Genomic DNA, 16,350 nt, shown 5'->3' with positions numbered 1-16,350 from the left:
GTGGTTTGGGTGGTGGTGTTCAGATGTTGGTGCCTCCACCTTCATTCGCTTGGCCTCGTTCCGGGACTTGTAGCAGAACTCAATGAGGGCCACCAGCATGGCCAGGCCCAGGCCCCCCACGAGGATATAGAAGACCCCCGCCACGTTGCTCAACGACAGGGCCTGGGACGACTTGTCCTGGGGCGGTTGGAGGAGAGACACAGGGCAGACAGGCAGTCAGAGACCTAGCGGTGGTGGGGGGGTTGAGAACAAACACATGCAAACATAGACTCACATACATACTCATACATACATATTCATACATACAGTGCCTTCGGAAAGTATTCAGACCCCTTGACTTTTTCCACATTTTGTTACGTGACAACCTTATTCTAAAATGGATTAAATAAAACAATTTCCTCAGCAATCTACACACAATACCCCATAATGACCAAGCGAAAACAGGTTTTTAGAAATGTTTGCACATTTATTAAAAACAAAAAACATAAATACCTTATTTACATAAGTATTCAGACCCTTTGCTATGAGACTCGCAATTAAGCTCAGGTGCATCCTGTTTCTTTTGATAATCCTTCAGATGTTTCTACAACTTGATTGGAGTCCACCTGTGGTAAATTCTATTGATTGGACATTATTTGGAAAGGCACACATCTGTCTATATAAGGTCCCACAGTTGACAGTGCATGTCAGAGCAAAGACCAAGCCATGAGGTCGAAGGAATTGTCCATGGAGCTCCAAGACAGTATTGTGTCGAGGCACAGATCTGGGGAAGGTTACCAAAACATTTCTGCTGCATTGAAGGTCCCCAAGAACACAGTGGCCTCCATCATTCTTAAATGGAAGAAGTTGGAACCACCAAGACTCTTCCTAGAGCTGGCCGCCCGGCCAAACTGAGCAATTGGGGGAGAAGGGCCTTGGTCAGAGAGGTGAACAAGAACCCGATGGTCACTCTGACAGAGCTCTAGAGTTTTTCTGTGGAGATGGGAGAACCTTTCAGAAAGACAACCATTTCTGCAGCACTCCACCAATTAGGCCTTTATGGTAGAGTGGAGAGACGGATGCCACTCCTCAGTAAAAGGCACATGATGGACCGCTTGGAGTTTGCCAAAAGGCCCCTAAAGACTCTCAGACCATGAGAAACAAGATTCTCTGGTCTGGTGAAACCAAGATTGAACTCTTTGGCCTGAATGCCAAGCCACACGTCTGGAGGAAACCTGGCACCATCCCTACGGTGAAGCATGGTGGCGGCAGCATCATGCTGTGGGGATGTTTTTCAGCGGCAAGGACGGGGAGACTAGTCAGGATCGAGGCAAAGATGAATGGAGCAAAGTACAGAGAGGTCCTTGATAAAATCCTGCTCCACAGCACTCAGCACACAGCCAAGGCAACGCAGGAGTGGCTTCGGAACAAGTCTCTGAATGTCCTTGAGTGGTCCAGCAAGAGCCCGGACTTGAATCTCTGGAGAGACCTGAAAAGAGCTGTGCAGCAACGCTCCCCATCCAACCTGACAGAGCTTGAGAGGATCTGCAGAGAAGAATGGGAGAAACTCCCCAAATACAGGTGTGCCAAGCTTGTAGCGTCATACCCAAGAAGACTTGATTGAGGCTGTAATCGCTGCCAAAGGTGCTTCAACAACGTACTGAGTAAAGGGTCTGAATACTTATGTAAATGTATGCTCAGTTTTTTATTTTTTATAAATTAGCAAAAATGTCTAAAAACTAGTTTTTGCTTTGTCATTATGGGGTATTTTGTGTAGATTGATGAGGGAAAAACTACATTTTAGAATAAGGCTGTAACCTAACAAAATGTGGAAAAAGTCAACGGGTCTGAATACTTTCCGAAGGCACTGTACCCGGCAATTATATTACACATTACAACACACGTACACAAATACATAATTTATCAATCTAACACACACACATACACTTTCCAGTTCAGACCTGCTCTAGCTTTCAGCTCTGTGGCTACTGCTACAGCTGTTATCATCATGATGTTCCCATGCCAACAAATCTAATGATCCCTCGATAAAGCGTGACTATGACATTTTTACAGCAATGAAGGAGGAAAACAATTATTCTAGTTCACTAGCTGCCTAAATGACTCAGTTAAAAATTGTTAACAGGCTGTATATTCCTTGGTCTCCACTCTCAAGTAGCTCCCTAGCCCTCTGTTATCTCTGCTTATTGTCATTGTGTAATTAGACACTGTGATTTAAGACATACAGGGGTGCAGCTCTCTCACTTTTCTTATCTCCCACTTCTCAGGTTAGTTGCCTGCTCCTAAAGGGGAGGCTTTCTTTTCAAAAGGAATATGTTCAGGTTGGAGACTTTACGAAACACTGCCTTGCCTTGTCATGCATCTTATCTACTGCTGCTTGGAGTATGTGAGTGAGAACTTTCAAACAAGTGCCATATCTTCAAAACTCAAGATCTACTTTTTTATTATACTTGACAAGGAAATACACTTGACAAGTACTTTTGCCGCTAAGGTGTTTACATGCTGCTTTGTTGAGGAAGGAGTTCTCTTTACATGCTTGAGTATTGCCCAATGAATAAACTTACTAGAACCAATCTAGAGTGGGCTAGAATGACTGGCATACTAATCATATAAATATAATAGAGTTTACCAGTCAAGGTAAGAGGTTCCAAGCCTGTTCTACTCATTCTACTTCTATGATACTAATACTCTGCCGTGACATTACAACTGCACTACTAAGTATACACTACTAAGTGTGGCACAGATACAGGTGACAACCAAATGAATGTGATCCTGCAGGTCTCACCATTTCATACATTGCTGTGCTGCTGCTACCACTGAATTGTGAGCATGCCTTCTAGTTTGATGTATTGTATCCCTCAGGCTACGCCTTAAGTCTCTCTCTGTCCTATCTTTGTGTGTGTCTGCCTGCCAGTCTACCTACCCGCCTGCCTCTCTGTCTGCCTGACTCTATCTGCCTGTCTGTCTGTCTGTCTACCTACCTACCTACCTACCTACCTACCTACCTACCTACCTACCTACCTACCTACCTACCTACCTACCTACCTACCTACCTACCTACCTACCTACCTACCTACCTACCTACCTGCCTGCCTCTCTGTCTGCCTGACTCTATCTGCCTGTCTGCCCATCTGTCTGCCTTCCTGCCTGCCTTCCTACCTGCCTTCCTACCTGCCTGCCTGTCTACATCCCTGCCTGTCTCCTTGTCTGCCTATCTGTCTTTCTGTCTGTCTGTCTGCGGTGGGGTTCATCAGTGTGACATCAGAACAGTCAGTGAGGAGGTGTGGTCCCAGGACTTGCAGGTGACTGACCTTACTTCCTGAGGCCGTGGGTCCACACTCGCCCTTATCGTACCACCATTTGTTTTTCAGCTTGTCTAAGACGCCTGATTCACTCAGTTTCAACACGGCTAGGTTTACTGGAGTTCTTCGAAACCGCACGAGTGAGGTCGAGGGGTCGGGGAGGGGTCAGGGGGGGAAATAACATAAATAACATCATGGGACATGTTATTTTATGTTATTCAGTCAAAAACGTAAAGAGCCCATACAGAGCACTTAACAGCTGAAAGTGACGGAGACAGGGGCCCCATTGGTTTACATGTCTCTATGCTCATGGTAGTGGAGAGGGGACTGCTGGGGTGTTGGTTTAGGGGTCCCTGAGGGGCTGAACACTACAGACATATACATGGGGCCCCCACTGCATCGCTTTCTGGAACGGGCACATACTGCCGAGGCCTATCTCACAACAACCAATCGGAGGCTATTACTGTGAAGCTACAACTATTGGCTGAATTTTGTACCAAAGTCAACAATAATAAAAAACAACAGACTTTTTAGAATGTATTTATCAGTTTTTTTAACTAGGGAAGTCACATTGTGATGTAAATCTCTTTTTCAACTTCACGTTTTGCCATAAGATACTGTACATTTATGACATGCGCAATGTGGTGTTTAGTGGGACTACACAATATGACTGTGACTTCAAGGTGTCTTCAAAAACTATTCCACTTAAGCTTTAGGTTACAAAGAGGTGAACAATATTAACATCTACTAAAAGCGAATATTTGTAGTTTGACAGTAATCGCTCTCCACTCGTCCAGAACTATAATACGTGCCACTGTGGCACGTCACAACACCACTGTGGGTCACACGATGGGTGTCGCCCCGGCAGATGCCCCCGTTACCACGAGAACAGTTTTACCCAATCGGCATGGGGATGACACACGGATGGCTAACCTTCTCGCCACCTCCGCCGCTGCCACACTCTCCCTTGTCGTACCACCACTTGTTTTTCAATTTGTCCAACAGGCCTTGTTCATTCAGTTTTAACACTGCCAGGTTAACTGCGCTTCTTGAAAATGATAAAACATATTTGGGTGAGTGAAGGTGAGTCGATAGCATCCAATTGAGGATAGGAGGGGGAAAGGGGGGATTATAAAGGGGGGACAAGGGTGGAAATAGGGGTGTGTTAATGCTCTATCTGTAACAATAAACCTCTCTCCCTCTCCCACCCTCCCTCCATACACACAGGGGTGAATAATAACTTCCACTTAAGTCACATTTTCACTTAGTCATGCGTTGATGTCAATGGGAGACTGTGACATTTTGACTTAAGTGGAAGTTCATTTTTGCCCCACAGATAGGATCCTCATACACAGAAGGACAAACCTCTCGTTGGGACATGGTTCACTTCAGAGTTTGATCCAAGGAAACTACACTGTGTGCACAATTATTAGGCAAGTTGTATGTTTGAGGATTAATGTTATTATTGAACAACTACAGTGCTCTCGGTCAATCCAAAATGTTAATAAACCTCAAACCTGAATATTTAAGAAAGTAAAAGTGAGGTTTTGGCTTTCTTTGGAGAATATCTATGTGTGCACAATTATTGGGCAACTATTAGTGTGCAGAATTATTATGCAACTAAATGAAAAATGAAAAGTTCCCCATCTCACTTGTTTATTTTCATCTGTTAAACTGAGAATAATAAACAAACAACTCAACATTTACAAATAAACATTTCTGACATTTCCAAAAAAATAATCTGTGACCAATATAGCCACCCTTCTTTTCAATAACAGTCATAAGCCTTCCATCCATGGAGTCTGTCAGTTTCTTGATCTGTTAACAATCAACTTTTTGTGCAGCAGCAACCACAGCCTCCCAGACACTGGTCAGAGAGGTGTACTGTTTTCCTTCACCGTAAATCGACCGTTTAAGAAGGGACCACAAGTTCTCAATAAGGTTTAGGTCAGGTGAGGAAGGGGGCCATGTCATTATTCTTTCATCTTTAAGGCCTTTACTGGCTAGCCACGCAGTGGAGTACTTCGATGCATGCGATGGAGCATTGTCCTGCATAAAAATCATGGTCTTCTTGAAATATGCAGACTTTTTCCTGTACCACTGCTTGAAGAAAGTGTCTTCTAAAAACTGACAGTAGGTTTGGGAGTTGAGTTTGAGTCCATCTTCAACCTGAAAAGGTCCAACTAGCTCATCTTTAATAATACCAGCCCATACCAGTACCCCACCTCCACCTTGCTGGCGTCTGAGTCGAAGTGGAGCTCCGTTACTGATCCAGCCACGGGCCCATCCATCTGGTCCGTCAAGAGTCACTCTCATCTCATCAGTCCATAAAACCTTTGAAAAATCTGTCTTCAGAAATTTCTTGGCCCAGTCTTGACGTTTCAACTTATGTGTCTTGTTCAGTGGTGGTCGGGTTTCAGCCTTCCTTACCTTGGCCATGTCTCTGAGCACTGAGCACCTTGTACTTCTGGGCACTCCAGGTAGGTTGCAGTTCTGGAATATGACAGCACTGGAGGATAATGGGTTCCTGGTAGCTTCACGTTTGATTCTTCTCAAATCTTTGGCAGTTCATTTGCGTCTTCTTTTCTCAACACGGTTCTTGCGACCCTGTTGACTATTTGCAACAAAACGTTTGATGGTTCTGTGATCACGCCCAAATATCTTAGCAATTTCAAGAGTGCTGCATCCCTCTGAAATACTTTTAAAATTGTTTGACTTTTCAGAGTCAGTTAAATCTATTCTTTGGCACATTTTGCCTGAGGAAAAGAAGCTGCCTAATAATTATACACACCTTGATATAGGGTGTTGATCTCCTTAGGCCACACCCTCCCTCATTACACAAATACACATCACCTGATACACTTAAATCCAATAAGCATTCCAGTTTATACAGCTTGGAGTTGGGAAATATGCATAATAATGATGATATGGTCAAAATACTGACTTGCCTAATAATTGTGCACACAGTGTAAATTGAAGTAAATTAAACTTAAATCTCTATTTGTTTCCTTGGTTTTACCCCTGTGGCCTTTGTCTTTCTGTACATGACCTGATTGATGGTTAAACTCCATTACACATATTGTGTGTCCGAAATGGCACCCTATTCCCTATATAGTGCATACATTGACCAGGGCCCATATGGAAATGATTGTGTAGTAACTTCATTTTGATATATATTTTGATTCAGAGGAGTAAAACTTGCATCAAGAGAGATTTGTCCACATGCATTCAGTGCATTTCAACTGTACTTTAGAGTAATATCAGGTACACATCAACAATGAGAGAGACAGAAATGTAGCTTAACTGATAGCAACATTATTAAAATAAATCTTTCAGTAAAAGCTGATGAGAAAAAAAAAATATATAATTAAACGTCACCTTGTTTAAACTTTTTAGGGTCACTTTAGGGTTAATGCCTTTTTGAAATAGCTGCCTTGTCTGACATCATAGTCGCTCTGCATGCTGATTTGTGGGTTTCCATGGTGACAACCACATAAGTGACTGACAGAAGATAGTGGGCCTGTTCTTCTGCCCAGGCGTTGCTGATGCATGCCCGATCTTACAATGCCTGGATAGCAATGTTCCCTCTAAACTGCCCGCGGCTGCGCACTTCCTCCAGGACTGCCATGCAGAAGAAATGCTATGCCGCGCAGAGACACAAGAGATTGAACTTCACTGAGTTCTCCCCATTAGTTTGCACTATATAGATCAACGTTTTTTCTGCGATCGAATCAACATTATATCAGCCCCTGTTCAATGCAACAAAACAAAACTAATCTAACTTTGCAAGAATAAGTCTGTGATTTTGTTGTAGGCAGAGCCACACGCGAGTGAATGCGCTTTTCAGATCAGTTCAGATCAGAGCACAGAGCCGCGCGTGTGCACATTTGTTGATATTCTTTGCTAGTTAGCGAGTTATTAGCCCAGTTAAAGATAAGTATAGGTCAGCAATGGGGAGTTACTGCTTCCTACAAGAGCACAAAACATGCAGGCTACATTTCAAGCTGTCTTTGAAAAGCCAGTCAGGTAAAAGGCTTATGTCTTAATTAAAGGGGCAGTGTTGTATTTTGAGACAGGCTTGAATTTGCAAATAAGACAATAGGCAGAGGGGTAGCCTACATTGTCTAATTCTCTGTATGATAATAATAATTAATTGTATTTTGTAAAGTGGTTTCTTGCATCATATAACACAATACAATGCAATTTACAGTCACCTATTTGACCGATGGTGTTACAAACCAAGTAAAAAAATTATTAATTAATGTCAAGCCCTTCATAATGTAAAAACTTTTTTAAAAAGTCTCATGCAATGTAGGCCTGCATTGAACACCACATAGAGGCTACTGTAGGCTATATCAAAGAAATCAAAAGCTATTTCCATGTGAAAATGTTATGGAATTCCATTGGTTTTGTTGGTAGGCCTACATTATGCTCAAATAGCCACAATAGCCTATTGGCTACTGTCTAAAACTGTAAGGGTACAGCCTCAGTGTTCACTGTAAACACACACTGGAAGTTGCACAAAATTCTCACAATGTTCAAGTTTCCGCTCACAAGACCCAAAATTTGCTCAGTGCCCCATAAAATTTGAGGGAACATTGCTGGATAGGTATTTTAAGTATCAGCTAACCACATCATATATTACAGCAATCTGTCAGTCGATGACACTGTTGATGACGTGACACAAATTCATTGGCATGCAACGTCTGAGCAGGGGAACGCGTTGGTAGAGCATGGCGCTTGTAACGCCAGGGTAGTGGGTTCGATCCCCGGGACCACCCATATGTAAAAATGTGTGCACGCATGACTGTAAGTCGCTTTGGATAAAAGCGTCTGCTAAATGGCATATTATTATTATTATTATTAAAATAAAAATGGACTCCATCTGGAACTACCGTGATCTGTCAGTGACTCCTCTTACTGAAAACAGTGGGTAAATCCAGCACCAGTCGTTGTTTGCATTGCAAACCCATGTTGTTGCCTCCTAGAGAAGCACCGTCAGTGGAATTTACAGACAGGGAAGGTTTGGAGTTGGATTCAGATGAGTTTGGAAATAGTGTGTGTGCGTGCATGTGTGTCAAACAATGCGCATGCCCAGCCCACCTTAGGATTCCCCACTTTCCAGCCATTATGTTCCTGTTTTTGTGGGGTGTTAGTTCACTTGTCACATAATTGTTGCTAGATCAATTTAATTAAAAAGAAAACCAAAGCACATTTTCCTGTTGATTTTACGATCGCGCAAACATCTGTTATGGCCGCTGAAACACATGCCACTGCTATAATCCAGTGGATTTTGATTTTTTAAATTCTAATAGTGTTGAGTATCTCACTCCATTATGCAGCTGTTACATTTATAAGAACTGTGTTTTTGACCTTGTGTCAATTTTGACAACCATTGCTAGTGTGTCTGTAACACGCTTTGTGGCAACTGCTGATGTAAAACGGGCTTTACAGAATATATTTGATTTATTTATTTATTGATTGAGAGCGACATAACGCTCTGTAGGCCCTATCTAGGGTCAGGTGGTCAACAACATACTGTCGATCTAAAGTTGACATACTACACTGAGACTTGGTTCTCCTGTCTACAGTTTACATGTGATCTTGGCTATATGTTCCATTTAAAAAACAGTATACTTTATCTAAGAGTAATTAAACAGTGTTTATTAAAGGATATATAGTAAACAGGAAGCAGTATTAAGTAATAGATAGTGTGACCATTATAGTATAGGCTAAGATAACTCTTAGCTTGCTAAGGGGTATTTGTTTGCTTTTATCATTTGAAGTGTCTTTTCAAAAAATAATAACAGTACCTCACTCATGCTACAAAAACTGTGAAAATGCAAGTTATCTTTTATAAGTCCTTTGGCAATGGATTAATGACATTTTGTCCAGTACACACACACGTGTGCATGCACGCGCGCACACACACACTCAATCCAGCCTCTATTACATTTTTCAATTCCTTTCCGTATGAGCTTGCTCCCTTTCTTTTGGTAGATGAGAGTTTCTAGTTTTGGCGAAGTGAAATTGTAACTCCCCGTGGTGAGTGGGAACGATATTGTATTTTTCGGCAGGTCTGTAAATTCCACTCTGTGTATTATTCAGCTCTAGAGTATAGCCAAGTCAGACAGGACTGAGCATTCACATGGCTCGCATTCACATCACTTATATCCCACCATCTCATATGAAACGTACTATGTCTGCATCCCAAATAGCACTCTATTACCTATGTAATGCAGTTATGGTTGCAACATTCCGGTAACTTTCCCAAAATTCCCAGGTTTTCCAGAAATTCCAGTTTGGGATATTCCCAGATTCCGGAGGGAATAAGCAGGAAATCCAGGAATTTTGGGAAAGTTACCAGAATTCTGCAACATATTTAACATATTTAAGAGTAATATTCAGGCTTATCAACATGCTCTTTCGACTCCTACTGGCCCACCAACATAAAGCAGCACAAACGTTACCTGACAACAAGGAAGTAGAGCTGCAACAAAACCAACTGTTGCAATGACCGCATGCCATGCCACGCCATACCACACCAAACACAAATGTAAAAGCCACTACCTTTACGATCATGACAAAACTTAACAAAAAAGAAGTGTTACATGAGCGTTATATGAGCATTATTATACATATTCAGGCAGCACGCCAGGGAAGGTGGAATAACATAACAACACGCACAGCTTGGACATATTGTTATACCACTCCACCCACCTTAACAGTGAACCCTTGGGGGTGGCCACTCCGTATCCTTTGGAGTCCAGGTTTCCGCCGACCTTCATGGTGTCGCAGGGCTTCCGCTGTTCCGTGTACTCATTCATGGTTGACTCCAATAGGAAAGCATACTTTCCTTTGCTCTTCCGCACACGTACAACCCCCTCCTGTGTGTTCTTGGTAAACACAGTCGGTTCAGCCGACTTCATGTAGCCCCACATCTTCTCGTAGACTGCGATCTTTGACCTCTGTGTTTGGGGAAGATTGGGGGAGGGGTGGAGGAATAGTAGAGGAGGGTGGAGAGAGAGCATAGAGAGAGCACAGCCAAATAGAGACAAGGACATGGCGGGGTTAACGTACAGTACAGAGTTACTGGTGGAGGAGTGAGTGTTGACTGAAAACAGTTACTGTAAAAACACACTCCTCCCCGAGTGAATGAGTGTGCTTGAGTGATCTGATCGGTATGGTGTTGTGTGTGTGTGTGTGTGTGTGTGTGTGTGAGAGCTGATCAGTCCAGTACTACTCACCCTGAATTCTCATGCTATATATTGCTTACTAGTAGCTGGGTCGTTCCACCAATTCAGTGCCTTTTGAGAAGTGTAACTTTGTCAAAATAAACTTTTGATTTCACCTAATTTTAACATTCTGTCATAAAGAGCACATGTTCAACTTCATAAAAAAACATGTTTTCCCATCTCAAGAGGGTAGTCCTTTACTCTCATACCCGCGTACGGGTTGAAAATGGCAGATTTGGGCACTAATAAGCGCCTAGATTGGAAGGTAGTGGCTGTACAGTAACATGCTATACAAGACGTCAGAGCTCTGGCTCTGCACTTCACAGTGCTGTATGGGTTTTGACTGACAACTGTTCTGAACTGGAGCACCTCGCGTGACAAGAAGTTGACCCCATTCCTTCCGGTAATTGCACATTTGCTGCTGTCTGAGTGAGGGAAGTGCTGTAAATTAAGATGACTCGATGTATTTTGAAAGATGAGAATTTGAGGATTATAATAAATACTGCTTTGATGTCATACAAGCAAGCCGAACACCCATGAGACCAAATGTGCACTTCACATTTCCAAATCATAGAACTCATGTAATATACAGTGTCAATGTTTATGATCACTATGTTTAATGTACAGTTACAAGATGACATGGCATCATACCCTGGGTTGTTCTGAACAGAATGAGCCTATGTTTGTTTATTGTGAAGAAAATTTGCCGGGCACAAGCACCTGAATGAACTCATGCCTCCTTTCTATGCACCCCAAAATTACGATCTGTTTCTTTGAATTGCCTTGTGAAAGCCTAACACTGTAAGATTTATTTGATAACTTAGCTAGTCATGTTGGCAATAGAACAAGCGTTCAAATCATGCCCACCTGACCCAGAATGAGATTTATAATGTAAAACAAATTTATTGCGTAAACAACAACAGTAATTGTGTGATGACGGGGATGCAGGGTTGTGTTCCTAATTAAACAACTACAAGTGTGCTTGCTCTAATTGTCACGGAGACCGGCGAGGCTGCTCCTCCTCCTTGCTCGGGCAGGCTTCGGCGTTCGTCGTCCCCGGAGTACTAGCTACTACCGCTTGATGTTTTCGATGTTTGTTTGGTTATGTCTAGTTGGTGCACCTGTCTCGTATTCTGTCTTGATTATGTCTCCTATAAGTTCCCCTGTGTTAGGTTTGCATGTTGTGTGTTATTGTCGCCTGTCGTGTATGTATAGGTTCTGTGACCTTTGCTTTTGTGGGTTTTACGCACTCGCGTATTTTGTTACGCCTCTTGTGTTTTTGGAGGCTGTTTATTTGTGTGTACCTTGAGAGGTATTAGTAAAGTCGTCTTGACTATTCCTCTGTGTCCTGCGCTTGACTCCACCACCGCATCCACATCAGACCTTGACAGAATAACACACCACCTATGGAGTCAGCAGGAGCAGCAGCGGCGGTGACCGAGTCACTGGAGGAGCGGGTCAGCAGCCAGGACGCCATGATCCACCGACTCGGCGCCGCCATGCAAGAAGTCATGAACACCCTGCGCCGATTGGAGAGAGGAGGCTTTCCCACACCTCCTCCTACCGTACCACCACCATCGGCCAGCCCCATCATACCAGCTCCGGAGTCCAGTGGGATTCGGCTCTCGCTCCCGAGGGCATATGATGGCACCGCAGCCGGGTGTCAGGGGTTCCTCCTTCAGGTGGAGCTCTACCTGGCAACCATACACCCGCCGCCCTCGGGATATGAGAGCGTTTCCGCCCTCATCTCCTGTCTTTCCGGCAAGGCTTTGGAGTGGGCCAATGCCGAATGGAGGGGAATAGACGCCGCCACCATCAGCTACGCGGAGTTCTCCCGCCGCTTCAGGGCTGTTTTCGATCATCCTCCAGAGGGTAAAGCGGCGGGGGAGCGTCTGTTCCACCTCCGACAGGGGAAGAGGAGCGCACAGGAGTTCGCCCTGGACTTCCGGACTCTAGCGGCAGATGCGGGGTGGAATGAGAGGGCCCTCATCGACCACTATCGGTGCAGCTTGCGAGAGGACGTTCGACGAGAGTTGGCCTGCAGGGACACCAATTTAACCTTCGACCAGTTGGTGGACATGTCAATCCGTCTGGATACCCTGCTGGCTACCCGCGGACCTCCGGAGTTGGGGCCGTCCATTCCATCCCCCAGCACCTCCGAGCCGAGCCCTATGGAGCTCGGGGGTGCTGGCGCTAGAGAGAGGAGGAGAGAGATCTGGAGGGAGGCCGTCCCCTGCACCAACTGTGGCCGTAGAGGACACACTGCGGTTCGGTGCTGGGGAGGGTCTCCAGGGGATCGAGGCAACAGGTCACGCACTGGGGAGTCATTCCAGATGAGTAGGCGCCCAACTCACCCAGAGCTCTCTGTTGGTCACATGTGTATACCTGTAGTATTCCCCCAGGTTGCATCTCATTCCCAGCATAAGGCGCTAGTCGATTCAGGCGCAGCTGGGAATTTTATTGATCGTAATTTTTGTGTTAAGTTAGGGATTCCCCTCCGACCAGTAGATGTGCCTTTCCCGATTCATGCCTTAGATAGCCGTCCGTTGGGATCTGGGTTGATTAGGGAGGTCACAGCGCCACTAAAGATGAAGGCGCAGGAGGGTCATGAGGAGATCATTCAGTTATATCTGATCGACTCTCCTGCGTATCCCGTGGTGCTGGGGCTTCCTTGGTTAATCGCCCATGACCCCACCATTTCGTGGCAACAGAGGGCTCTCAAGGAGTGGTCTGCCCAGTGTGTTGGGCGATGTCTAGGTGTTTCCGTAGGGGCGACCACGTGGAGAGTCCGAACCAATTGCCCGCACTGCACATTCCTCCTGAGTATGATGATTTGGCACTAGTGTTTAGCAAGACTAGGGCGACGCGATTGCCACCTCATAGACAGGGGGATTGTGCGATAGACCTCCAGGCAGGTGCTGCACTTCCGCGTAGTCATGTGTATCCTCTGTCTCAAGAGGAGAAGGTGGCTATGGAGACATACATCGCCGAGTCTCTGAGACAGGGATACATACGGCCCTCCACTTCCCCTGCGTCCTCAAGTTTCTTTTTTGTGAAGAAGAAGGATGGAGGGTTGCGCCCGTGTATTGATTACCGTAGTCTCAATCAGATCACTGTGAAATACAGTTATCCACTCCCTCTGATTGCGAGTGTGACGGAATCATTACACGGAGCGCGTTTCTTCACAAAGCTGGATCTCAGGAGCGCCTACAACTTGGTGCGCATTAGGGAGGGAGATGAATGGAAGACAGCATTTAGTACCACCTCGGGTCACTACGAGTATCTCGTCATGCCATACGGGTTAATGAATGCTCCTTCAGTCTTCCAATCCTTTGTGGACGAGATCTTCCGGGATTTGCATGGGCAGGGTGTAGTAGTGTATATTGACGACATACTAGTTTACTCTTCTACACGAGCCGAGCATGTAGCCCTGGTGCGTCGAGTGTTGGGTAGGCTGTTGGAGCATGACTTGTATGTCAAGGCAGAGAAATGTCTGTTTTTCCAGGAGTCCATCTCCTTCCTGGGCCATCGATTGTCCGCGTCAGGGGTGGAGATGGAGATTGACCGCGTTTCAGCCGTGCGTAATTGTCCGACTCCAACCACGGTTAAGGAAGTGCAGCGGTTTTTGGGTTTTGCCAACTACTACCGGAGGTTTATCCGGGGTTTTGGACAGGTGGCAGCTCCCATTACCTCCCTGCTGAAGGGGGGCCCGGTGCGTTTGCAGTGGTCAGCTGAGGCGGACAGGGCGTTTGGTAAACTGAAGGACCTGTTCACCTCTGCTCCGGTGCTGGCGCATCCGGATCCCGCTTTAGCGTTCCAGGTGGAGGTGGACGCGTCAGAGGCCGGTATTGGGGCTGTACTGTCTCAACGCTCAGGCACCCCCCCTAAACTCCGGCCCTGCGCTTTTTACTCTAAGAAGCTCAGCCCGGCGGAGCGTAATTATGACGTGGGGGACAGGGAGCTAATCGCCGTGGTTCAAGCCCTAAAGGTGTGGAGGCATTGGCTTGAGGGGGCTCAACACCCTTTTCTCATTCTGACTGACCATCGTAACCTGGAGTACATCCGGGCAGCTAGGAGACTGAACCCTCGTCAGGCTAGGTGGACCATGTTTCTGGCCAGGTTTGCGTTTAAGCTCACCTACATCCCAGGGTCCCAGAACGGTAAGGCAGACGCCCTGTCCCGGCGATATGATGCAGAGGAGAGGTCCATTGAGCCCACGCCCATACTGCCGGAGTCTTGTCTGGTGGCACCGGTGGTGTGGGAGGTCGATGCGGAGATCGAGCGGGCGTTACGCACCGACCCTACTCCCCCAGATTGTCCGGTGGGGCGGACGTACGTTCCGCTCGAGATTCGTGATCGTCTCATATATTGGGCTCATACGTCACCCTCCTCTGGACACCCTGGTATCGGCCGGACAATGCACTGCCTTAGTGACAAGTACTGGTGGCCAACATTGGCTAAGGACGTGAGGGTTTATGTCTCCTCCTGCTCGGTGTGCGCTCAGTGTAAGGCGCCTAGACACCTGCCCAGGGGGAAGTTACAACCCCTACCCATTCCACAACGGCCGTGGTCTCACCTCTCGGTAGACTTTGTCACGGACCTTCCCCCCTCCCAGGGGAATACCACTATTCTGGTTGTTGTGGATCGGTTCTCTAAGGCCTGTCGTCTCATCCCAATGCCAGGTCTCCCTACTGCCCTACAGACTGCTGAGGCTTTGTTTACCCACGTCTTCCGGCACTACGGGGTACCCGAGGATATAGTGTCTGATCGGGGTCCCCAATTCACCTCTAGAGTCTGGAGGGCGTTCATGGAACGCTTGGGGGTCTCGGTTAGCCTTACCTCGGGTTTCCACCCTGAGAGTAATGGGCAGGTGGAGAGAGTGAACCAGGATGTGGGTAGGTTTCTGAGATCATATTGCCAGGACCGGCAGGGGGAGTGGTCGGGATATATTCCCTGGGCAGAGATAACCCAGAACTCCCTCCGTCATTCATCTACTAACCTGACACCTTTCCAGTGTGTGTTAGGTTACCAGCCGGTTCTGGCACCTTGGCATCAGAGCCAGATCGAGGCCCCTGCGGTGGACGAGTGGTTTCGGCGCTCGGAGGAGACGTGGAATGCTGCGCACGTTCATTTGCAGCGTGCCATCAGGTGGCAAAAGGCGAGAGCCGATCGCCACCGCAGTGAGGCTCCGGTGTATGCACCAGGAGACCGGGTCTGGCTCTCGACTCGAAACCTGCCCCTTCGCCTACCCTGCCGGAAGCTGGGTCGGCGGTTTGTGGGGCCATTTAAAGTCCTGAGGAGATTGAACGAGGTTTGTTACAGGTTACAACTGCCTAATGATTATCGCATTAACCCCTCGTTCCATGTGTCTCTCCTCAGGCCGGTGGTAGCTGGTCCACTCCAGGACAGTGAGATACGGGAGACTCCTCTGCCCCCACTGGACATCGAGGGGGCTCCGGCGTACTCAGTCCAGTCCATCGTGGATTCGAGACGTCGGATGGGGGGTCTGCAGTATCTCGTGGAGTGGGAGGGGTACGGACCGGAGGAACGGTGCTGGGTGCCTAGGAGGGACATTTTAGTTCCCTGCCTCCTGACGGAGTTCCACCGGAGTCATCCTACGCGTCCTGCTCCGCGTCCTCCTGGCCATCCCCGAGGCTGGGGTCGGCGCACGGCTGGAGCCGCGCGTCAAGGGGGGGGGGGGGTACTGTCACGGAGACCGCCGAGGCTGCTCCTCCTCCTTGCTCGGGCAGGCTTCGGCGTTCGTCGAGTACTAGCTACTACCGCTTGATGTTTTCGATGTTTGTTTGGTTATGTCT

At 46.7% G+C, this 16,350-nt stretch overlaps 1 protein-coding gene across 1 annotated transcript in view; it reads right to left on the bottom strand.

Annotated features, from left to right (window-relative positions):
• The window catches only part of LOC311135926 (glutamate receptor 4), a gene marked incomplete at both ends in the record, with an annotated part of 219,263 nt that overhangs the window by 14,462 nt on the left and 188,451 nt on the right, over positions 1-16,350 (bottom strand). The window contains 3 exons of the mRNA XM_084169955.1: positions 40-177; positions 4,233-4,347; positions 10,020-10,267. Of these exons, the coding sequence (XP_084026081.1) occupies positions 40-177; positions 4,233-4,347; positions 10,020-10,267 (501 nt within the window). The remainder of the gene's footprint in view (positions 1-39; positions 178-4,232; positions 4,348-10,019; positions 10,268-16,350) is intronic.

This window comes from Coregonus lavaretus (assembly GCF_964263955.1).
Source record: "Coregonus lavaretus genome assembly, chromosome: 10".
Classification (NCBI taxonomy): domain Eukaryota; kingdom Metazoa; phylum Chordata; class Actinopteri; order Salmoniformes; family Salmonidae; genus Coregonus; species Coregonus lavaretus.
The sequence above is the reverse complement of the archived record's forward strand: the minus strand, read 5'-3'. Positions and strand labels throughout refer to the sequence as shown.